Source organism: Bos javanicus, chromosome X (genome assembly GCF_032452875.1).
Source record: "Bos javanicus breed banteng chromosome X, ARS-OSU_banteng_1.0, whole genome shotgun sequence".
NCBI lineage: Eukaryota > Metazoa > Chordata > Mammalia > Artiodactyla > Bovidae > Bos > Bos javanicus.
The window spans coordinates 109,347,209-109,371,650 of NC_083897.1; the positions used below are offsets into that span (position 1 = coordinate 109,347,209).

General features: G+C 37.3%; 1 protein-coding gene across 4 annotated transcripts in view; it reads right to left on the minus strand.

Moving 5' to 3' along the window:
* The window catches only part of CFAP47 (cilia and flagella associated protein 47), a 485,875-nt gene that overhangs the window by 156,367 nt on the left and 305,066 nt on the right, over positions 1 to 24,442 (minus strand). For all 4 annotated transcript variants that reach the window (XM_061410459.1, XM_061410458.1, XM_061410460.1 and 1 more), the window contains 3 exons: positions 24,229 to 24,372; positions 23,472 to 23,645; positions 16,366 to 16,477 (listed from right to left, as the gene is read on the minus strand). In XM_061410459.1, the coding sequence (XP_061266443.1) occupies positions 16,366 to 16,477; positions 23,472 to 23,645; positions 24,229 to 24,372 (430 nt within the window). The remainder of the gene's footprint in view (positions 1 to 16,365; positions 16,478 to 23,471; positions 23,646 to 24,228; positions 24,373 to 24,442) is intronic.

Sequence of the window (24,442 nt, forward strand, 5' to 3'; positions counted from 1 at the left end):
TGAGGTGGCCAAAGTACTGGAGTTTCAGCTTTAGCATCATTCCTTCCAAAGAAATCCCAGGGCTGATCTCCTTCAGAATGGACTGATTGGATCTCCTTGCAGTCCAAGGGACTCTCAAGAGTCTTCTCTAACACCACAGTTCAAAAGCATCAATTTTTCGGCGCTCAGCCTTCTTCACAGTCCAACATGCCAAAACCCAAATGTCCATCCATAGGTAAACAGATGAACAAACTATGATATATCCATTCTAGGGACTATAACTCAGCAATAAAAGGAATAAACTACTGAAACATACACTGTACGGATGGATCTCAAAATAATTATGATGCACAAAAAAAAACATCAAAAAAGGGTGCATAATGTGTGATTTTATACACACACACACACACAAACAGTGCTGTAAGATGCATATAAAGTGATAGAAAACAGATAAATGGTTGTCCAGGGCAAGGGTGGCATTGGGCAGAAGGAGAGCAGAGGCAAAAAGATTAAAAATGGATACAAGGAAACTTTAAGGGGTGAAATATATTCATTTTTGAATTGAATCAATGGATTCATGGGTATATATATATATATATGTTGCTGTGCTGTGCTTAGTCACTCAGTTGTGTCCAACTCTTTGTGACCCCACGGACTGTAGCCCACCAGCCTCCTCTGTCCACGGGGATTCTTCAGGCAAGAATACTGGAATGGGTTGCCATGACCTCCTCCAGGGGATCTTCCCAACCCAGGGATCAAACCCAGGTCTCCCACATTGCAGGCAGATTCTTTACCATTTGAGCCACCAGAGCAGCCCATACACATACGTTAAGTCTTCTCAAATTGTACTTTGAATATGTACAACTTATTGTATATCAATTATTCTACAACAAAGATGTTAAAAATACACTGTGTGTTTCAGATATTATACACACCACTTCTAAGCAGGATATTGACAGAAACTGAGAACTGTCACCCCAAATTGGAAGTATTGTATAAGCAGGATGTGTTAAATTCACAGCCCCAATGAGTATCTTTCTAGCACTAGGCAATGTCATGTGCAAGGTAATTAATACAGGATAATTAATGAAGGCATCCTATTTAAATAGCAAGAAGACTTTTATATATCTGTCTGTCTATCTAACTAAAATCTCTATGTACATCTCCTCTTGTTCCATAAAGTCATGTATATTTCTCTGATATCAAATATAAATGTTTGCTCATTTGTTTAGATTCACTGCATTATGATCAATGCAAAGAAATAGAGGAAAACAACAGAATGGGAAAGACTAGGGATCTCTTCAAGAAAATCAGAGATACCAAAGGAACATTTCATGCAAAGGTGGGCTCGATAAAGGACAGAAATGGTATGGACCTAACAGAAGCAGAAGATATTAAGAAGAGATGGCAAGAATACACAGAAGAACTGTCCAAAAAATCTTCACAACCCAGATAATCACGATGGTGTGGTCAGGCACCTAGAGCCAGACATCCTGGAAGGTGAAGTCAAGTGGGCCTTAGAAAGCATCACTACGAACAAAGCTAGTGGAGGTGATGGAATTCCAGTTGAGCTATTCCAAATCTTGAAAGATGATGCTGTAAAAGTGCTGCACTCAATATGCCAGCAAATTTGGAAAACTCAGCAGTGGCCACAGGAATGGAAAAGGTCAGTTTTCATTCCAATCCCAAAGAAAGGCAATGCCAAAGAATGCTCAAACTACCACACAATTGTACTCATCTCACATGCTAGTAAAGTAATGCTCAAAATTCTCCAAGCCAGGCTTCAGCAATATGTGAACCGTGAACTTCCGGGTGTTCAAGCTGGTTTTAGAAAAGGCAGAGGAACCAGAGATCACATTGTCAACATCTGCTGGATCATGGAAAAAGCAAGAGAGTTCCAGAAAAGCATCTATTTCTGCTTTATTTACTATGCCAAAGCCTTTGACTGTGTGGATCACAATAAACTGTGGAAAATTCTGAAAGAGATGGGAATACCAGACCACCTGACCTGCCTCTTGAGAAATTTGTATGCAGGTCAGGAAGCAACAGTTAGAACTGGACATGGAACAACAGACTGGTTCCAAAGAGGAAAAGGGAGTTCGTCAAGGCTGTATATTGTCACCCTGCTTATTTAACTTATATGCAGAGTACATCATGAGAAACGCTGGACTGGAAGAAGCACAAGCTGGAATCAAGATTGCCGGGAGAAATATCAATAACCTCAGATATGCAGATGACACCACCCTTATGGCAGGAAGTGAAGAGGAACTAAAGAGCCTCCTGATGAAAGTAAAAGTGGAGAGTGAAAAAGTTGGCTTAAAGCTCAACATTCAGAAAACAAAGATCATGGCATCCGGCCCCATCACTTCATGGGAAATAGATGGGGAAACAGTGGAAACAGTGTCAGACTTTATTTTCCTGGGCTCCAAAATCACTGCAGATGGTGACTGCAGCCATGAAATTAAAAGTCGCTTACTCCTTGGAAGGAAAGTTATGACCAACCTAGATAGCATATTCAAAAGCAGAGACATTACTTTGCCAACAAAGGTTTGTCCAGTCAAGGCTATGGTTTTTCCTGTGGTCATGTATGGATGTGAGTTGGACTGTGAAGAAAGCTGAGTGCTGAAGAATTGATGCTTTTGAACTGTGGTGTTGGAGAAGACTCTTGAAAGTCCCTTGGACTGCAAGGAGATCCAACCAGTCCATTCTGAAGGACATCAGCCCTGGGATTTCTTTGGAAGGAATTCTGCTAAAGCTGAAACTCCAGTACTTTGGCCACCTCATGCGCAGAGTTGACTCATTGGAAAAGACTCTGATGCTGGGAGGGATTGGGGGCAGGAGGAGAAGGGGACGATAGAGGATGAGATGGCTGGATGGCATCACTGACTCGATGGATGTGAGTCTGAGTGAACTCCGGGAGTTGGTGATGGACAGGGAGGCCTGGTGTGCTGCGATTCATGGTGTCACAAAGAGTCGGATACGACTGAGCGACTGATCTGATCTGATCTGCATTGTGAAGGTGGCTTCTTAAGCCTCCATGAAAAGTCCTCATTTATTTTTTATTTTATTTTCACTTTATTTCTATGATCAATTCCTGTATGAGTTAAAAATGAATTATGGCATTAAAAAACATCCTTAGGCCCCATCCACAGGGCAAAATGAGAGCAGTCACATTTTATAAAACTGCAGAATGTCAATAGGCAAGTGTTCAACATGATTTGCAAAACTTTTTGAAGTAGTTTCATATTAAGAAAAAAAATATTTAAATACAGATAGCCAAGAGGCACATGAAAAAAAATGTTCAACATCACTAATTATTAGAGAAATATAAATCAAAACTACAGTGAGGTACCACCTCACACCAATTAGAGTGGCCACCATTAAAAAGTCTACAAATAATAAATGCTGGAGAGGGTGTGGAGAAAAGGGAACCCTCTTACTCCGTTGGTGGGAACAAAAGTTGGTACAGTCACTATGAAAAACAGTATGCAGGTGCCTCAAATAACTAAAAATAGAGTTGTCATATGATCCAGCCATCCCACTCCTGGGCATATATACAGATAAAACTATAATTCAATAAGATACATGCACCCCAATATTTGTTGCAGCACTATTCACAATAGCCAAAACATGAAAACAACCTAAAAGTCCACTGACAGATGAATGGATAAAAAAAGTCATAGTGTATATATATATATATATATATATATATATATATATATATATATATACACACACACACACAATGGAATACTACTCAGTCATAAAAAGAACAGAACAATGCCATTTGCAGCAACATGGACAGAACTAGAGACTATCATATTAAGTGCAGTAAGTCAGAAAGAGAAAGACTAATACCATATCATATCACTTATATGCGGAATCCAAAGTATGGCAAAATGAACCTATCTATGAAACAGAAACAAACTCATATACATAGAGAACAGACTCATGGTTGCCGGTGGGGAGGGGGGTGGGGGAAGAATAGAATGGGAGTTTGTGTTTAGCAGATATAAGCTCTTATATATGGAATGGATAAACAAGGTTTTATTGCATAGCACAGGGAACTACAGTCAATATTCTGTGATAAACCATAATGGAAAATATTATTAAAAAATAATATGTGTGTGTGTGTGTGTATCAAGTATACTTCAATAAAAGAGAGAGCAAAAATTAAAAGACAAAAAATGGTTTTAAAGTTTCGGAATTTCTGAAACTTTAACCCTCTTAATTTCAACAGGTTATGTTTAATTTCTTATATACTAGAAAGCCTCTTTGAAGGATGCTTTGAATTTGAAAAATTTCATATAAATGTATGAATAAATTTTTTACAATAAACTCCCCTCTCTGAGACTCTTCAGTAAAAATTTTACATGAGAAAAGCCCATGACTTGCTAAATCATATTTTCATTTTACTGTAAATAACTCCTTACAAAATACACAAATTCTTTTGACTAGTAAAGCAGGACACACACACACATAACATATACACACAAGGAGAAAGGATAAGAGGAGAAAGTTTTATCTTCTTAATAACAATGATATATATGTGTATATGTATATGCATATATATTATATATAGGTGTATTTTATATATATCAGTAGTTCAGAATTGAAATATGAACTTTTTAACCAGAACATCATAGGGTAGATTCAGTAGCCACTAGAGCCTTCTTCCAAGAGCAACCTGAACTTATATTCAAGAAAGCATCTACAGCCTGCCTTGCATTCCCAGGGAGAACTATGTCTCTGATACCTGATCATTGATTATGAGTGAATGTTGTACCAATTAAATGTGGGTTCCAAGGCAAACACTGGAATCTCAGGAGTATCTTAGTTTGACAGAATAGATGCAGTTTCTGAATGTATGCTTTTCTCCAAGTTTGTAAATCTTCCTTGTACTCATATTTTACTGCACTTCTCTTATTGTACTACTAAGCAATTTAAAAAATATTTTAGAAATAATTTTTGAACTGTGTTACTTCTTCCCTTTGATACTAACCCGATACCTGCTGCTACATGTCAGGTGTTGGTCTGCAGGCCAGTGTTAGCCTGGCACTCAGAGGACAGAACATCCTGCGCAAAGGCAGAAAATGCAAGATTTGCCTCCTTCTTTGATCTATTAACATGTATGAATTTATCTCGAGCCAATTATATGAGTAGACCTTGAGACTAGAGTTAATGCTGATTTTGACTTTGGGGTTGGAGCAGGAAGACATACCTAGTGTTCACAAGCCTCACCCAGGTTAATCCCACTCAGGCAGGTAGAGCTTTTATCAACTATCAGAGCAGAGGCTGTCTGGGAAAGCAGAGAGAGGGAAAACTAAGAGGAGAGCCCAGAGGACCATGAGAGGATCCAAACAAACTCAATTCATTCTCTCTGCACTGCCTCAAGGCCCTGTTTTTGCAAAGCATTTCCTTCACCTAAAACAGCATGAAAATGCTTTATGGCATTTACAGCAGCCAGCATTTATTTTGAAATACCAGTGGCATCTAACTGGTTTTTATGCTCCTATTAACTGTATACAGTCTACAACACTGGTGGGAATAAGCCAGCAAGATCCAAATTCTATTTCAGCCAAGCTTTTGATAGAACCACCTCTGGCATTTTCAATGAGATCAACTAGGAGAGAGTGGAAACAAAAGAAGCCCTAAATCCTCCCATATATCCATATCATGTTAGAGAATTTTCAAAAATGGAGTTAGCATATTAAGTAAGGGTGCTAAATATTAGTTTAAGACCTACCAGATGAGCACTTTTCATATATCTCCATTTTATGCCCATAACTACCCTGAAAGTTTAAGTATTATCTATATTTTACACGTAAAAAAAATCTGATAATCAGAGACGCTAAGTATACCGCCAAGGCTGCCCAACCAGAGAACGATGTAATTGGAGATTGAAGTCACATGCACCTTTTGAACATGTTCCTTTGCAACCCAGTAACAGTAAGATAAGAGATAGCAAAGTAAAAGATGTGCAATTATGCCATTGCAATGTGGCAGTTAGCAAGAATACACTACCCAGACTTTAAATAAAAAATGCAAATTTAAATAGCACTGCTCTTGCTCGGAATCACATTCTGAATATACACATGACAAGCAGGCTTCTCATCACACATAATATTAGAAATCAAATTTTGAACTGAATTTGTATTTCAAACTGGTAATACATCTCTCTCTAGATAGTGTATTATATCAGAGAGTAGTGGGGCGCCAGCTATAAAAACTAATCCTATCTTGTTTAAACATAGGCCTAACATAAGAACTTTGTTATGCACACATTAAACACTTTGTTTTGACATTAAGCAGAAGTTCACTGAACAGAAATTTTTAAAAGTCTTTAGCAAAGCTGACTAAAACCTCTTTGCAATCGTTTGGAGGAGGCTTTCTTGTGCCAATGTCATAATAGATCTCATTCCAGCATAAGAACTTTCAAATTGCGAATTTGCAGAAATAAATCTTAGTTATAATTCACAGATGTGTTGAACCGAATAAATACAATCACTTTTCAGCAAGTGAAAAAGCACCTTCAGCTGCCATTGAAAAAAATACAGGGTGATTGTGGGTTACCTCAAAATTACCATCATTACCTACTTTCTGGAGCTATCAGCCTGTCAAGGGTCACGGAAATAAGAGAGACTAAGACTACTTTATCTCAAATGCTCAGGGTAGAGACTAAATTTACTAACATGACTGGAAACCATCTTAAAATGTGGATTCTCAGCATTTATTTTTCTACTGTGGAATAAAAAATGAATACTATTGAACTGTGTCCATGTAGTATGCTAAACAATTAAATACTTGACACTGTAAGTGAATGGTTTATGAAACGTCTTTAATATATATTTTTAATTGAGATAAAATCTACACATAACATTAAATTAGTTTTAGGTGTAAAAATCTTCTTGTTCAATGTTTAGAGATCATTTTAGGCCACCATGCCATGATTCACATACCTAATTATTTCAGCCTAATATTTGTTCATAAATTTAAATGACTCATAGTTCAATAAATAACCCTGGTGAACTTCTACAACTCTGTAGACAAAGACAAGATATTCAATATCCAAATTTTTCCCTCATCTCACCCTTTTCTTTTTTAGTCACAAACAAATGGTTTTCCCTGGTGGCTCAGTGGGTAAAGAATCCGACTGCAAGGCAGGAGACACAGGTTCTATTCTTGGGTTGGGAAGATCCCTTAGAGAAGGAAATGGCAACCCACACTAGTATTCTTGTCTGGGAAATCCCAGGGACAGAGGAGCCTGGCGGGCTACAGTGCATGGGGTCACAAGAGTCAGACATGCCTTAGCGACTAAACTACCACCACCAAATGTCATTAACAATTGTAATGATTTCTAAAGACTTCTTCCCTGGAGATGAAAGCATGTTGCTCACAAGTAGGCATTCATAAGTGATCACTGTGAAGTCTTATACTTACATTAAATAAATCAACTGCACAAGTTAACAAGATAAAAGCTGCTTAAAGATAAACAGGGATCACCATTTCTATAATATGTTGGAAGAGATGTTCAGAGAATACCCTCTCAAATGAAATTTTTAAGTTAAATACACATACAAGCTAAGAACAAAATTTAAAATTTTAAAGCAGCAATCCACTGCACTGAGTCATCACTGAAGATGCTACCTGTTCTGGAATATGGACTACTCTGTGGAAGCCTGGAGTCTTGTCTTTTGGGGTGATAACTGGGAATGTGAAAACCAAATTGCCAAAGAGCTCATGCTTGCATGGTTTGGGGCCCAGATTTCACAAGCCCCAAATTAATTATTTAGCTTTATAACTCTTCATTTCTCTTCACAGAAATGGTACCCTAGAGGCATCCCTACAAATTTAGATAGTGACCTCTCTGTTATTAATATCTGCTTTCTAAAGTTATATTATGACCCTGATATTCACAAGCTGGAGTCCACTGAGCTGACTAGTGTGACATCCTCATAATAAACTCAGAAAAGTTATGCCAGAGACATATGTGCTATATGTAGATTATTAAAGAGAAAATGGAGTGAACTCTTAGAAAAAATGGTAAGTATCAAACTGTATAACCTTAATCCTAACAAGTTCATTTTCTTAGTGCTATATTAGGAGCACATACATTGTGAACATGCATGTTTATAGCCATCTTTAAATCTTATTTGTGAATCATATTATGCTATTACAATGAAAATAAATATAAGGATTACTGCTACTAAAGTATATGCTAATCACTAAGGCCTAATCATCTCCATCTAAATATTGATCTTGTACAAAAAAATCAAGTTTCTACCTGAGGCAAGTGGAAATTTAGTTGCATATTTCAGTATTACAAATGAGCCACAGTCTATTACTACATTTCTATGTTTTGTTACATACTAACACTGTAATAATGGAGAGTAATATTAGCTTTTTACATTCTAATGACCAGAGAGGTCATTTTGTGGTTGTTAAGGAGAGAATTAAGCCATTATATCTTAACGTGTTAAGTTACTAACACATTTCTGCCTTTATACATGGTGGTTTTGTTTGCTTGATTTTGTGCTTCTGTTTCCCTTTAAGGGTCTATGTTTTCATATCTAGGGTTGGCTGATTCAATATTTTTCCATTTTCCAGAAATTTATTGACACAAAAAGATAACCTTCAAATCAAGATAGAAATGGGCTTTCCCTCCCTAACTAGGAAATCCATCCTGCTGATGGCTTCTCTCTCACAGTTAATGATATCACCTTCCTTAGAGTTGCTTACTATCACCAAGTACACTTGACTCTCTTTTCTCCCTTGTCTCTTCATATTCATTCGTCATCAAATGCAACTGTGGTAAATGCTGTGCTGCATCAACCATAGTCATGTTCAGGAATGAAGGACTTATTTCTGTTGCTACTAGGAATGATCCTGGTAAATGACCATCTGGTCAAGCCCTCTTCAGACATTGACTTAAGTGGAAAAAGCAAGCCTCCTCCAAGGTCAAACCTCCTTCCACATGTAGTCCACTTTTCAATGACTAAACAACACAGCATAAATCAAGGCAAATTGCAAGTGGTCAAACAGGAGATAACAAGAGTGAACATCGACATTCTAGGAATCAGTGAACTAAGATGGACTGGAATGGATGAATTTAACTTGGATGACCATTATATCTACTACTATGGGCAGGAATCCCTTAGAAGAAATGGAGTAGCCATCATAGTCAACAAAAGAGTACGAAATGCAGTACTTGGATGCAATCGCAAAAACAACAGAATGATCTCTGTTTGTTTCCAAGGCAAACCATTCAATATCATGGTAATCCAAGTCTATGCCCTGACCAGTAATGCTGAAGAAGCTGAAGTTGAACAGTTCTATGAAGACCTACAAGACCTTCTAGAACTAACACCCCAAAAAGATGTCTTTTTCATTACAGGGGACTGGAATGCAAAAGTAAGAAGTCAAGAAACACCTGGAGTAACAGGCAAATTTGACCTTGGAGTACAGAATGAAGCAGGATAAAGGCTAATAGAGTTCTGCCAAGAGAATGCACTAGTCATAGCAAACACCCTGTTCCAATAACACAAGAGAAGACTCTACACATGGATATCACCAGATGGTCAACATTGAAATCAGATTGATTATATTCTTTGCAGCCAAAGATGGAGAAGCTCTATACAGTCAGCAAAAACAAGTCTGGGAACTAACTGTGGCTCAGATCATGAACTCCTTATTGCCAAATTCAGACTGAAATTGAAGAAAGTGGAGAAAACCCCTAGACCATTCAGGTATGACCTAAATCAAATTCCTTATGATTATTATACAGTGGAAGTGAGGAATACATTTAAGGGACTAGATCTGATACACAGAGTGCCTGATGAACTATGGACAAGGTTCATGATATTGTCCATGATTCATGACAGGAATCAAGACCATCCCCAAGAAAAAGAAATGCAAAAAAGCAAGGCGGCTGTCTGAGGAGGCCTTACAAATAGCTGTGAAAGAAGGGAAGTGAAAAGCAAAGGAGAAAAGGAAAGATATACCCATTTGAAGGCAGAGTTCCAAAGAATAGCAAGGAGAGATAAGAAAGCCTTCCTCAGTGATCAATGCAAAGAAATAGAGGAAAACAATAGAATGCAAAAGACTAGAGATCTCCTCAAGACAATTAGAGATACCAAGGGAACATTTCATGCAAAGATGGGCTTGATAAAGGACAGAAATGGTATGGACCTTAAAGAAGCAGAAGATATTAAGAAGAGATGGCAAGAATACATAGAAGAACTGTACAAAAAAGATCTTCACGACTCAGATGATCACGATGGTGTGACCACTCACCTAGAGCCAGACATTCTGGAAAGTGATGTTAAGTGGGGCTTAGGAAGCATCACTACGAACAAAGCTAGTGGAGGTGATGGAATTCCAGTTGAGCTATTCCAAATCCTGAAAGATGATGCTGTGAAAGTGCTGCACGCAATATGCTAGAAAATTTGGAAAACTCAGCAGTGGCCACAGAACGGGAAAAGGTCAGTTTTCATTCCAATCCCAAAGAAAGACAATGCCAAAGAATGCTCAAACTACCACACAATTGCACTTATCTCACACGCTAGTAAAGTAATGCTCAAAATTCTCCAAGCCAGGCTTCAGCAATATATGAATCGTGAGCTTCCAGGTGTTCAAGCTGGTTTTAGAAAAGGCAGAGGAACCAGAGATCAAACTGCCAATATCTGCTGGATCATCAAAAAAGCAAGAGAGTTCCAGAAAAACATTTCTCCTTTATTGACTATGCCAAAGCCTTTAAAGTGAAGTGAAGTGAAGTTGCTCAGTCATGTCCGACTCTTTGCGACCCCATGGATTGTAGCCCACCAGGCTCCTTGGTCCATGAGATTTTCCAGGCATGAATACTGGAGTGGGTTGCCATTTCCTTCTCCAGGGGATCTTCCTGACCCAGGATCGAACCTGGGTCTCCCGCATTGTAGGCAGACGCTTTACCGTCTGAGCTACCAGGGTAGCCCAAAGCCTTTGACTGTGTGGATCACAATAAACTGTGGAAAATTCTTCAAGAGATGGGAATACCAGACCACCTGACCTGCCTCTTGAGAAACCTGTATGTAGGTCAGGAAGCAACAGTTAGAACTGGACATGGAACGACACACTGGTTCCAAATAGGAAAAGGAGTACGTCAAGGCTGTATATTATCACCCTGCTTATTTAACTTTATGCAGGGTACATCATGAGAAACGCTGGGCTGAAAGAACCACAAGCTGGAATCAAGATTGCTGGGAGAAATATCAATAACCTCAGATATGCAGATGACACCACCCTCATGGCAGAAAGTGAAGAGGAACTAAAGAGCCTCTTGATGAAAGTGAAAGAGGAGAGTGGAAAAGTTGGCTTAAAGTTAAACATTCAGAAAACTAAGATCATGGCATCTAGTCCCATAGATAGATGGGGAAACAGTGGAAACATTGTCTGACTTTATTTTTCTGGGCTCCAAAATCACTGCAGATGGTGATTGTAGCCATGAAATTAAAAGACACTTATTCCTTGGAAGGAAAGTTATGACCAACCTAGACAGCATATTCAAAAGCAGAGACATTACTTTGTCAACAAAGGTCTATCTAGTCAAGGCTATGGTTTTTCCAGTGGTCATGTATGGATGTGAGAGTTGGACTATAAAGAAAGTTGAGCACCGAAGAGTCGATGCTTTGGAACTGTGGTGTTGGAAAAGACTCTTGAGAGTCCCTTGGACTGCAAGGAGATCCAACCAGTCCATCCTAAGGGAGACCAGTCCTGAGTGTTCATTGGAAGGACTGATGTTGAAAATGAAACTCCAATATTTTGGCCACCTGATGTGAAGAGCTGACTCATTGGAAAAGGCCCTGATGCTGGGAAAGACTGAGGGCAAGAGGAGAAGGGGACAACAGAGGATGAAATGGTTGGATGGCATCACCGACTCAATGGACACGGGTTTGGGTGGACTCCGGGTGTTGATGATGGACAGGGAGGCCTGGCGAGCTGCGGATCATGGGGTCGCAAATAGGCAAACATGAGTGAGCGACTAAACTGAACTGAACTGAAACAACACAGCAGCGTAAAGGCCCAGTCCCCTTGTCCAAACTTGGGACGATTCCAAAGGACCATCCCAGCTTCAGAGACCCCAGTGAGTTTACTAAACGCCTTTACTTGGTCTGTCCGGAAACCCAACTTTTTCCTCTGCTCAGTATTATACTTTCTTACCTTTCCGTTTACTAGTGTTTACTAGCCAACACAGTCCCTAATACATGTCGTATACGCTAATCTCCCATCCTAGACTCTGATTCCCTTGAAACATAAGCTGCTATAGCATCATTTTCCACTGTCACTTTTCCTGAAATTTTCCTTCTGTTTTTTAACTGACTATCATTGGACTTGTTTGGTCTGTCTTCAATCTTCATTTAAATGGTCAATATTATGTTTTTGTTCCATGGCGATAGAGGCATTCAAATTAAAACCTCCACCTGGGTACATATGAAACATGATTGTAGCTCACTTCAGGCTGCTGTGATAATTCCAAATCCATCTATTTTTCAAAATTCTTACCTATCAGTCAATATGCCATGACACCCAGTATAGTATATACCACATATAACTCAGTGCCCCATGAAAATCCCCTCGGCAGACAGCTTCCATACACACCAATGGTTTCCTATGACTTTTTTCCAGTAGGGATTCACTGTCATGTAATCTTCCCTAAGAACAAACATTAATGATTGATGGAGAGGAGTTAGAGGATGTTTACCTCAATTTGCTTACCCCTCAGCCTGACAATTCTCTCAGAAAGTTACCAATAAGTTTCCCCAGGTCTCAGCAGTAATTTGATATATATCTTACCTTTTACTGACTTTTTCCCTTTAGCATCTTACTTCTCCATTCAGCCAGTGTGCTTTCTGTGATCACCTCTCAAATAAACTACTTGCAATTAAACTCTTCTCTCAGGGTCTGCTTTCAGTATAAGAGGCACAAACTAATATTGAGAACTGATCAACCAGAATATTGCTAAAGTCCACTAAATGATCTCTCAGATCTATCCACCCTGTCTTGTGCTCTCTATCTGTTTTGTATATTATCTCTAGACTTTTCTTTCTAAAACTCAGTTGTCTCACGCCCCTCAGAAATCTTCAATGGCTGCAACTGCAGTAAGATGTAAAACAAAAATTCCATACAACAAAGTCTGCCAATATTTTTAACTATATGTCACTCTGCTTTGGCTGCCACAGATACATACCCCTGCTATTCATTACTTACAGAAAATATCTTTTCTGTGTTTTCAATAAGGTTGTTTCCTCTGCTCTGCTCACCATATTGGCTGATAAGTCCCAGCTCAAAGGTCCGGCTTTAAGGTCCAGATCAAAACCATTATCCCTTAAGAAACCCTCTCAGACTCCCACTGTTTTAGGGTTAATGTTTTCCATTTTCAGTGTCATGTTTAAACTTGTGGTATATCAAAGTGTACCTTGTACTAGATGATTTATGGATATGTATTTCTACCACCAGATACGAAATCCCAGGAGGCACGAGCCACACAATATTTATCTTTGTATCCAGTAGTAATATCTGAAACAATTAACAAACCTATTTTCCAGCCAGGATCAATCAGAAAGGACGCTGGATCCAAATTCTGAGGCTTGTGCTAACCCTTTATATCTTGCTGAATTATTGGGGAGGCTGGGGGCCAAAGGGATAGGCTGTGGAGGCTAGAGTTCAAAAGTTGCATTACAGTGGAGTTCAAACAATTAAGGATTGCCAACATATGAGGAAAAGCATCTGTGAAAATATTTTAACAGAGTGTAACTGGTTGAAGGTCAGCTTTGTTTATAACTACTATACTCATCAAGACTTTCCAAATTATAGGCCTTTTGTAAATAACTATTTATATAATTAAGTATAGAACTAAAAACATGCACAAAGTTTTCAAGACCAGTGATACACACAAACACACACAGACACTGACATACTTCTTTAACCAGTACAAATAGGAACATTCTCATATATGTATGAAAATTTTAGTCCAGTTTTATTTATATTACAACAGATTAACAACTGTTCAGAAGCAATTACATCTCCACTACTTAAAATGTTGTAGAAGCCTTCCAACAGTAATATCAATAAAAATGGAGTTTGCCTTCCTTACAGTCTTAGCCTGTCCAAATCATAATGGTAACATTAATTCAAATCTAAGGGACCACCCTGGGAAGCACAATCATGAAAATGTCTTGCAAATATTTTTCAAAATTATGAAGCCTGCAAGGGCTCTTGTGTAGCCAGCAATATTTACTAATTCATCTCACCTAACAATATGCCCTGAGTTGCCTTTAATGTTTCCAAATTTCTTCTAAAGTCCTTCAAACCAGCATGCTGAGTCCTCATCTGATGAGTGAAAATGTTTTGAAATTTGAAAATATGTTTTGAAATTTTTAGCATTTCTAAAATGCTGCTAAAATCAACAAAAATGACTATATAAAGACATATTAAATCTGATTATTTAATTTTTCTTAGCTCCATTTCTATAACTTTGAGTCTGATTCATGGATCACTGGCTCTATTTTGCTTAATGGAGTCATAAACACTCCTAATTCAACAACATTCTACTATTTAAAGTTCCTCTTACATTTCTTCTCACACATAGCAGACCTTACTGCCTTTTACAGGACAGAAAACTCAAATTGCTTACCTATATCAAAAATAATAATGGCAATTCTGAATGACTTGTTATCCTTTATGAAACATTAATCTAAATTCTAAAACTAAGGAAAAACTATCATTAGGACTGTCATTTGATGATGAGAATAAAAACTGAAATTTATATTTCTTAAAATCAATTAAAATCTTCTGAATTATCATAAAAATGGCAAAAAATGCTACTTTATTGAAATGCTGAAATAGGCTCACTGTAGCTCAAAAATCTACCTATTACATGGAGAATAATAACGGGCTTTGCAAAGTCAAGTGCCTGAAAAGTGATGGGAAGATTTCATAAGATGCTAACAGCTATGACTATGGTGACACGTGGGGTCAAGCCAATTAGAAGTAGAGAGTGAGGGTGGGGTGAGTTGGCTCTTCACTCACAGAATATTCTATGACAGCAGTAGTAACTGGATCACAGTGGTTGCCATTCTGAAATTTCCCTTCTGCTTGTTAATAGCACTGGCATTCAGCCTACTCTCTATGTGCTTTCTACACTTTTAAACTGTATCCATTTACCAACATTTTAACAATTTCCTCAACAGGATCAAACCACCACGGGACACTGAATTGTCTTCCAAATACAACAATTATTTCTTTGATGAATTACAGTTCCTCAGTTATTCCCTGTTACTCTTCTTTACCTCCAACCCCTCTTCCATCAAAAGGTTTGTAGGAATATCCCTCACTCCTATTCCCAAGCAAGCAACTCTTTTCAGGGACCATCAGGCAATTTGTATAAATGGATGCTTTATTAGAAAAAAAAGGAAGAAAACTTCACATGTACCAAAGCCTTTAACCTATTTTTCATGTATCAATTAAGTATATTATATGTGCGTGTTTTTAAAATACCTAGTCTTATAAAGAAATATTCTCATAGGACGCTGTCTGGCTCATAAATTGGTATAACTATTTGCAAGTATTTATTCCAATTTTGGGGCTTCTCTGGTGGCTCAGATGGTAAAGAATCTGCCTGCAATGAAGGAGACACGGGTTCGATCCCTGGGTTGAGAAGATCCCCTGGAGAAGGGAATAGCTACCCACTCCAGCATTCTTTGGAGAAGGCAATGGCACCCCACTCCAGTACTCTTGCTTGGAAAATCCCATGGATGAAGGAGCCTGGTAGGCTGCAGTCCATGGGGTCGCTAAGAGTCGGATACGACTGAGCGACTTCACTTTCACTTTTCACTTTCATGCATTGGAGAAGGAAATGGCAACCCACTCCAGTGTTCTTGCCTGGAGAATCCCAGGGACGGAGGAGCCTGGTGGGCTGCCATCTATGGGGTCGCACAGAGTCGGACATGACTGAAGTGACTTAGCAGCAGCAGCAGCCAGCATTCTTGCCTGGAGAATTCCATGGACAGAGAAGCCTGGCGGGCTACAGTCCATGGGGTTGCAAAGAGTCAGACACAAGTGAGTAACTAACACACACCCTAATTTTAAATGTTAATGCCTTAACTAAATATTTCTACTTCCAGGAATTTGCCCTACAAATTCAAATAAATGGACAAGAAAGTATAGCACTATAGATGAAATGTATGCCCCAAAGCACTGATTATTTAGAAAGCTAATGACTTAAATAGAAAACTAAATTTCCCTCTGGATCACTTATTAGAAACAAGAAATGTAAATTACTTTTTAATTTCTTCTCATCATGCATGTTTTCCAGTATGGTAGTTAATAATATTTTATTAACAATTTTCTTACCTTTGAATATACCCCGCTTCCAAGGGCACACATGTAGAATATATGGAACCGTGTTATCAGGGTCTACGGTGATGTCTGGGTTTCCCCATACTATCGGAAGATCTAAAGATACCTAGAAAAGAGAATCCAAAAACAGGAATCACATGATGTCAACATTTCCATGAAATTAGTATAACAAGCTGAAGCATAGAAAAAGCTGAAATTTAACTTAAATATTTTCATTGAAACTGTACACTTTTAAGTGAAAAGCAACCCATAAAATATAGACATATAGTAGAAGAAAAATTGGAGACTTAAGGAAAAATATAACACAATAAAAATGTTTATTTTCTTTTGCTACTGGTAGCAAGATCACTGATGTTTATACAATCAGAGTAGCTTTTATAGGCCATGCAGAAGTTTCTTTATGCAATTTGATATACAAAAGATAAACCACTTCAATGAATTTCTACATCAATATTAATACAGTATGTAAATATTAATATAATCAATGTTATATAGTATATAAATATTAATATAATCAATATTAATATAGCATATAATATTTAAGCAGCATCTGACTATAACTGTTGTTGGCTAGATTCAACTTTCACCTTAGTGAGTACTTTCATCTTGCCCCCCTCCACCATTCTGTACAGGCAAATACTAATCTACTTTGTCCCTCTATAGATTTGCCTAACCTGAACAATTCATAAAAAGAAATTATACAGTATACGGTCTTTTGTGACTAGCTCTTTTTCACTTAGCATAATGTTTTCAAGTTTCACCTATGTTGTGGCGTTTATCAGCACATCATTTCCTTTTTACTGATGAATGGCATTAAATCATATAAAAAACACATTTTGTGTCTCCATTCATAAGTTGATGAAAATGTGGGGTGTTTCTGTTCTTGTCTATTATGAATAATGCAGGTATGAAACCATGTAGAAGTGTTTGAGTACACATAGATTTTAATTTCTTATGGACATATATCTTAGAGTAGAACTGCTGGGACATAGGATGCCCAATCTTTTAAATTACTGCTTTCCAAAAGTCTTCTCCAAAATGGCTGCACCATTTTTCTTTCCCACCAACAGTGCACGATGGTTCCTATTTTCTCTACAGCTTCTCTCAAAGGTTTTTGTATATCATTTTTATAATAGTCATCCTAGTGAGTGTGAAGTGGTATCTCATTGTGATTAAGGAGGATGTCAAGGTTGTATATTGTCACCCTGCTTATTTAACTTATATGCAGGGTACATCATGAGAAATGCTGGGCTGGAGGAAGCACAAGCTGGAATCAAGATTGCCGGGAGAAATATCAATAACCTCAGATATGCAGATGACATCACCCTTATGACATAAAGTGAAGAAGAACTAAAGAGCCTCCTGATGAAAGTGAAAGAGGAGAGTGAAAACGTTGGCTTAAAGCTCAACATTCAGAAAACTAAGATCATGGCATCTGGTCCCATCACTTCATGGGAAATAGATGGGGAAACAGTGGAAACAGTGGCTGACTATTTTTCTGGGCTCCAAAATCACTGCAGATGGTGATTGCAGCCATGAAATTAAAAGATGCTTACTACTTGGAAGGAAAGTTATGACCAACCTAGACAGCATATTGAAAAGCACAGACGTTACTTTGTCATCAAAGGTCTGTCTAGTCAAGGCTATGGTTTTTCCAGTAGTCATGTATGGGTGTGAGAGTTGGATTATAAAGAAAACTGAGTGCGGAAGAATTGATGCTTTTGAACTGTGTTGTTGGAGAAGACTCTTGAGAGTTCCTTGGACTGCAAGGAGATCCAACCAGTCCATCCTAAAGGACTGGATGGACTGAATATTCATTGGAAGGACTGATGTTCAAGCTGAAACTCCAGCACTTTGGCTACCTGATGCGAAGAACTGACTCATTGGAAAAGACCCTGATGCCTGGAAAGATTGAAGGCGGGAGGAGAAGGGGACAGCAGAAGATGAGATGGTTGGATGGCATCACTGACTCAATGGACATAAGTTTGAGTAAACTCCAGGAGTTGGTGATGGACAGGGAGGCCTGGCGTGCTGCAGTCCACAGGGTAGCAATGAGTCAGACATGACTGAGCCACTGAACTGAAGGATTGATGATGTTCAATATCTTTTCCTGTGTTTATTGTTCATTTGCATGTACTTTTGGGAGAACTGTTAAGACTCGTTACACATTTAAAAAACTGTGTTACTTGTTTCATTATTAAATTGTAAAAGATGTTTATATATTCTAGAAACAAGGCCCTTATCAGATATTGGTCATGTGGATATTTTCTCTCATTCTGTGGACTGTTTTTTCACTTTCTTCAAGATATCACTTGAAGCACAATGGCAACTCTGCATTGAGCAAGTCTGTAAGTGCCATTTTTTCAATAGTATTTTCTCACTTTGTCACACTTTGATAATTTTTGGAATATTTCATACATTTTCATTGTTTTTATAATTATTATGGTTATCAATGATCTTCGATGTTACTATTCTAATTGTCTTGGCATTTTTTAGCAATAAAGTATTTTTTAATGAAGGTATGTACGTCCTTTTAAAACAATTCTATTGCATACTTAAGCTGCAGTGCAGCATAAAGTATAACTTTTATATGCAGTGGGAAAGAAAAATCTGTATGACTTACTTCATTGTTATTTTGCTTTATTGTGGTGGTGGTCTGGAACCCAAACCAAATATCTCCAAGGTATGCATATAGTTTGTCACAAGTTTTTTACATGCCTGAAATAATAAATCTTTTACCCTTTGTCAAGGAGCACTGCAAACGTGTTGCGGGCACACCTTCAGCACTTAGGTGGTTTACAGCTCTACCTTAGCCTTAACTTCTAGCTCACACAGCATCTCTCCATCAGCCAGAGATGAAAAAACTGGCACCCTCTCAGGCCTTCCCTGGGCAATCACACCACTCTGTATATGCATGTGGCCTGCATGTTATCCAGGGACATGTCAGAATTGTGAAATTCGCTGCACATATCTTAATCCCCACATCTTCAAGTTTTTAGTTAAACTCTATTTGGTCACAACTGGTTTTGTCGCCTCAGGCAACTGCAATGCCAAACTATTTGAATATTTTTGGCAAGTGTCCTAAGGATAAGTCCTTTTCATCAGAGCAAGATATGTCACAAGTCAAAAGATGACAATCCCTCACTCGTGGGGAGGGGTGTTGCTAGAGACCTACGAGAAAGGTCAAATTGTGACAATGTACTGGGGTGGGAATTGTGAGCAGAGTCATACTCAGTCTGCCTCTTCCTTTGTTTGCAAGGTTGCAGTTTTCATAGCCACTGTGGTTGCAAGACTGCAGAGCAGCGGAGAGGGGGACAGAAATAGGTCAAGTCAAAGTGCGACAAATTACTCCACTGTTACCAGGATTCAGTTTTTCTTGAGTAAATACTCCTCAGATTGTTGGAAATCTTTGTTTAATTTCAAGATTTAAAATTTCATTTTGACAGTTTTTGTCAGTGTTTTTATTGCTTTTAAGGAGGAACAGATTTATGAAACTCCACTACTCTGGAAGTCCCAGGTCTCCTGTTTTCCTTATTGCACAACTATCTCCTACTACCTGGTCACTTTGATAAAATGCCATAGCATTTTACCTATATTGCTTATTATATTCCATCATTTTTATATTATTTTTCCTATTAGGGAAGTCTCAACATTCTATTGCAAACTATTCTTGTAGCAATGAGATTAATATAGTAAAAAGGCTTTTAAAAATTCAAAACATCATAAAAAAGAATAGCAGTAATGAAAAATAGAAAAAGGAAAAGATATTAAAAGAATATACTGAGTTTGAGTTGTTAGCAGACTGTCAAAGTGGAGGTATAAAGTAAGCAGTCAAAAATGAGAGGCTGAAGCTAATACATCTAGAGTAAAAGTATAAATTTGCCACTTGTACCTAAATGATAGTCTGAAACCAAGAAACTGCCAAGTGTGATGTGGTACAGATATGAGGGTGCTTTAGAAGGTAGAACTTTAAAAAGAAATGAGAAGGTTAGAGGAATAAAAGGACCAGATAAGTAACAACCAAGAAATGGCATGGAAATGAGGAATATAGAAAGATATAAAATAAAGGGTGAAGAGTGTTAAGACAGTGTGCTGCATGCTTGCTAAGTTGCTTCAGTCGTGTCTGACTCTGTGACCCCATGGACTTCAGCCGGCCAGGCTCATCTGTCCAGGGGATACTCGAGGCAAGAATACTGGAGTGAGTTGCCACACTCTCCTCCAGGGATCTTCTTGACCCAGGGATTGAACCCCCACCTCTGATGTCTCCTGCATTGGCAGGCGGGTCCTTTACTACTAGCACCACCTGGGAAGTTAAGAAGGCAGATAGTGCCAAACATTAAAGGAGTTTTAGGGCAGATAATTTGGGAAAATAATTGATTTTTCTTGAACAAAACTTACAGATGATCTTTGCGGCTGCAGTTTCAACAGAGTAGAGGAGCTACAAATGGACCACCATGAAGTAAGAAGTCATCATGTAAATAATGCTTTTTCAAGAAGTTTAGCAATCACAAAAAAACATAGAAGGCAATAGCTGAAGGGGTATTGTTAGAGGCAAGTTTTATCTTGTAATGAAAAACCTTTGAGAATACTTACAGATTAAGAAAAATAGTCCAACAATGAGGAAGGTATTGAAGGAGTGGGGGGAGAGTGTGAACCAACCCTGAGTGCACAGAGAATCAGAAGCATGTCACTGGTTTCAAAGCAAGTGCAAGATGAAACCTGACACTATAGGTCAAAGTTTCCAGTCTAGCCTTTCTCCTTTGTAGCACCTCAGTTGTTTCTCAATAGAATTTCCACTGAAATACCAGCAATGATTCCAATATAATAAATGAATAGAAATGGCAAATTGATAATGCTCATTAGTACATGCTGATTAAAAATAATGGTGATTTTCAAATAAAGAAAGGTGATACTTTATTCTAATATCTCTAAGAATATGTGTTTTAGGTTTTAAATATGTTTTTGTTCTTTTATAATTCTTGGTGTTATTTAAATGTAGAAATATAAAAGAACTAGAATACATGTTCAGTATTATTAGTACTTGAATGAAATTATATTTAAACAATTTAATATGTAACATCTTTAATTACAGAAAAAGGCCTCAGGGAAAATTTACATTCTAAAGGTAAAAGTAACTAGATTCTTCAGTTTTATTTGTCTATTGAAACAACAGAAATATAGACTTTAATTATTATTTCTTATGAGAATAATTTTGTTATATAAAAACCTACTTCTACATTTAATTAGAAAAATACATTAACTTTTCATAGTTAACATAGCATACTTATTATTTTTAAAAGCCTACAGTAAAAAAAACAATGCATTAATTCTGAAGGATGAAATTTTAAAAACCTACCAACATCACCTCTGCCATAACAACAACCAATGTTAAGATATTAAAAGATATTTTCTTTAACCTGCTTTCATCAAACTCTTAAAACAAAATTCCTTGCTCATCAGTGAATTCTGGAAAGGGAAAGGGAGTGGTGGAAAAATGACTTCTTTCCTTATTTATAGCAAATCTAAATAGTCATGATTTTCTTATTCTTTTCTTTTATTTCCTTTTTTCTTTCCCTCTTTCTTTCCAATTGAAATGCTACCCATTGTGTTTGTATCTGTTTATTAAACAAATCTTCTTGGAAAAACTATTATGTGCTTGATACTATGATTTACGGCCTCCCCAGGTAGCTCAGCAGTAAAGAATCTACCTGCAATGCAGGAGAGAAAGGAGACATGGGTTCAGTCTCTGGGTGGGGAAGATCCCCTGGAAGAGGGCCAGGCAACTCACTCCAATATTCTTGTGGAGAAAATTGCATGGAGAGAGAGCCTGGCAGGCTACAGTCCATGGGGTCAAAAAGAATCAGACATGAATGACTAAGCACCTATGCACTATGATTTATGCTAGGTAAGTGTGGATAGGAGGGCATATGCTCCTTTCCTCATAGTAAATAATCTGGTGGAGAACAATAAATAGGTAATAGCAATAAGATATAATGTACATGATTGTGGAAAAGGTAAAAAAAAAAATGTTGCAGAAGCACATGAAAGGCATCTATAATCCAGGTTTATGGGTATCTAGAAAGATTCTCAGAAAAGTGGCATCTAATAAGTACTTGCCCTAAAGAATGAAATGGAGTTAAGCACAGAGAAGCGGAAGACAGGGAGTTGGATAAAGATTTCTAGATAGTAGCAAAAGGAAATACTGTATACAGTGGCCTAAGTGTGGCTGGAGGCAAGAGTGGTAAGAGACGAAGCTGAGCAAACATACTTTTGAAGCACATGGGCCACTTCAAGGAGCATGGACTAGATCTGATGGCAAGAGATGACAGTGAAGAGTTTTAGCACGGGAGTAAGAAAATAAAATTTTCATTCATAATATTCACTCCATTTGTAATCCAGTAAGGAAAGAAGAAGAAAATCAAAGCACATAATTTTCAAGATTACCAAAAGTAGCAGAGAACAAACCCAGCGAATTTTTAAACCTCTGAAGCACCCTCTAAAACTAGATACAGGCATCTATGATGGATAGATATTTGAAGCTTCTCTGAGGATCCTACTGAACACATAATTTGTAGATAAATATGGGAGTAGGGAGTAGAAAAAATTATTTTCAGATTTGCTTAAACATATCAAGTGAGGAAGGTCAAGAATAAAACCTCATAATAAATAAGATATAAATAATTATGTATTTCTTCATATTCTCACTATTATTCATACTGGTAAGTGACAGGATACACTTTTGAAATTTCATGCCTGCAGATATCACATTACCATTTCAAAAGCTGTTTAAAAGTTTTTTTGAAAAGATATTTCATTATCATGCCACAATATCTTCAAGTAAAAATACACATGACTCAAATAAGTAAATTTTAATATGTTTTATGATTATATACTAACACTTAAGATATAAAACTTGTTTGGTGCTAATTCAACTTTATAAGAAATGGCAGTTTAAAACCTGTTGGACTAATAAGAAGAATTCTAACCATCTCCTTGTATCACACTGCTTTACCTAGTTAAGTAAAATTATGTTTTTAAATTTCATACAATTCAATGTACTATTTCTGAAAACACTTTCATATTTAAAAAAACAAACTTACCTTAAATGTTAGGATGCTTGGTGTATAATTTGGCACCATTATGGGTTTATTTGTCATTTCCCCCACTTGACAGTCTATAATGATGTGTTCCAAGGCCAGGGGTCTTTTTCCAATTCCTTTTATGTCAAAGATATGCTCCATACCATCTACTTCATTTTGTAGAATCAGCTTGCCCTGTGACAAATCAGTCAAATTTCAGCTCTATAGGAGTGACAGTTAGAAGTCAACAATTTCTTCTGTCTTAGGAATTTTGAATCTGATTAATGAAATGAGCTTTCAAGAAGGTGTTAGTCACTGACTTATCCAGTTTACATATAAATACTTCTACTGAATGAATGAAGACGGATTTCCTGTGAAAAGCTCTTTATTTCTTTTCACTTTCACTAAGTGACAGAGTTTAATAGGCATTCTCATGCTGTTTACATACTTGTCAAAGAAATAAGACTTAAGACAATTTTTTCTGACATATAAACTTCCTTACTGAATAAAAACAAAGCAATGATTTTACTTTGTTAAACATTTTACATAAAATTAACCTAGATATAAATATTGAAGCCTATGACAATGTGACTTTCAGAATATTTATACCTCAAATTAAAACATTTATTAAAGTTTCAAGCAGAAGGAATATCAATGATCAAATTCATGGAAAATATAACTTTTCTGCAAGAAAATCTATCATAAATTGTAGAGGTTAACATCACATTGGTTTATCGACATATTATTGCTAGGGGGGAAAAGATCAATGAGTTCATACCATAATCTCACATTCAAAAATAGGTTTGAATGTGAGAGGATAATCCACAGTTTCACCTGGTCCGACATATAAAATAGGAGGTCCATGAAACCATTCTCCTTCTACAGTAACGTGAAATTTCCATTCATTCTTTGTTTCATTATTCTAAACCATGAAAATAAAGATAGAAACATATCAGTGTCAAAAAAATTCCTTAAAAATTACCTTTGTCTAC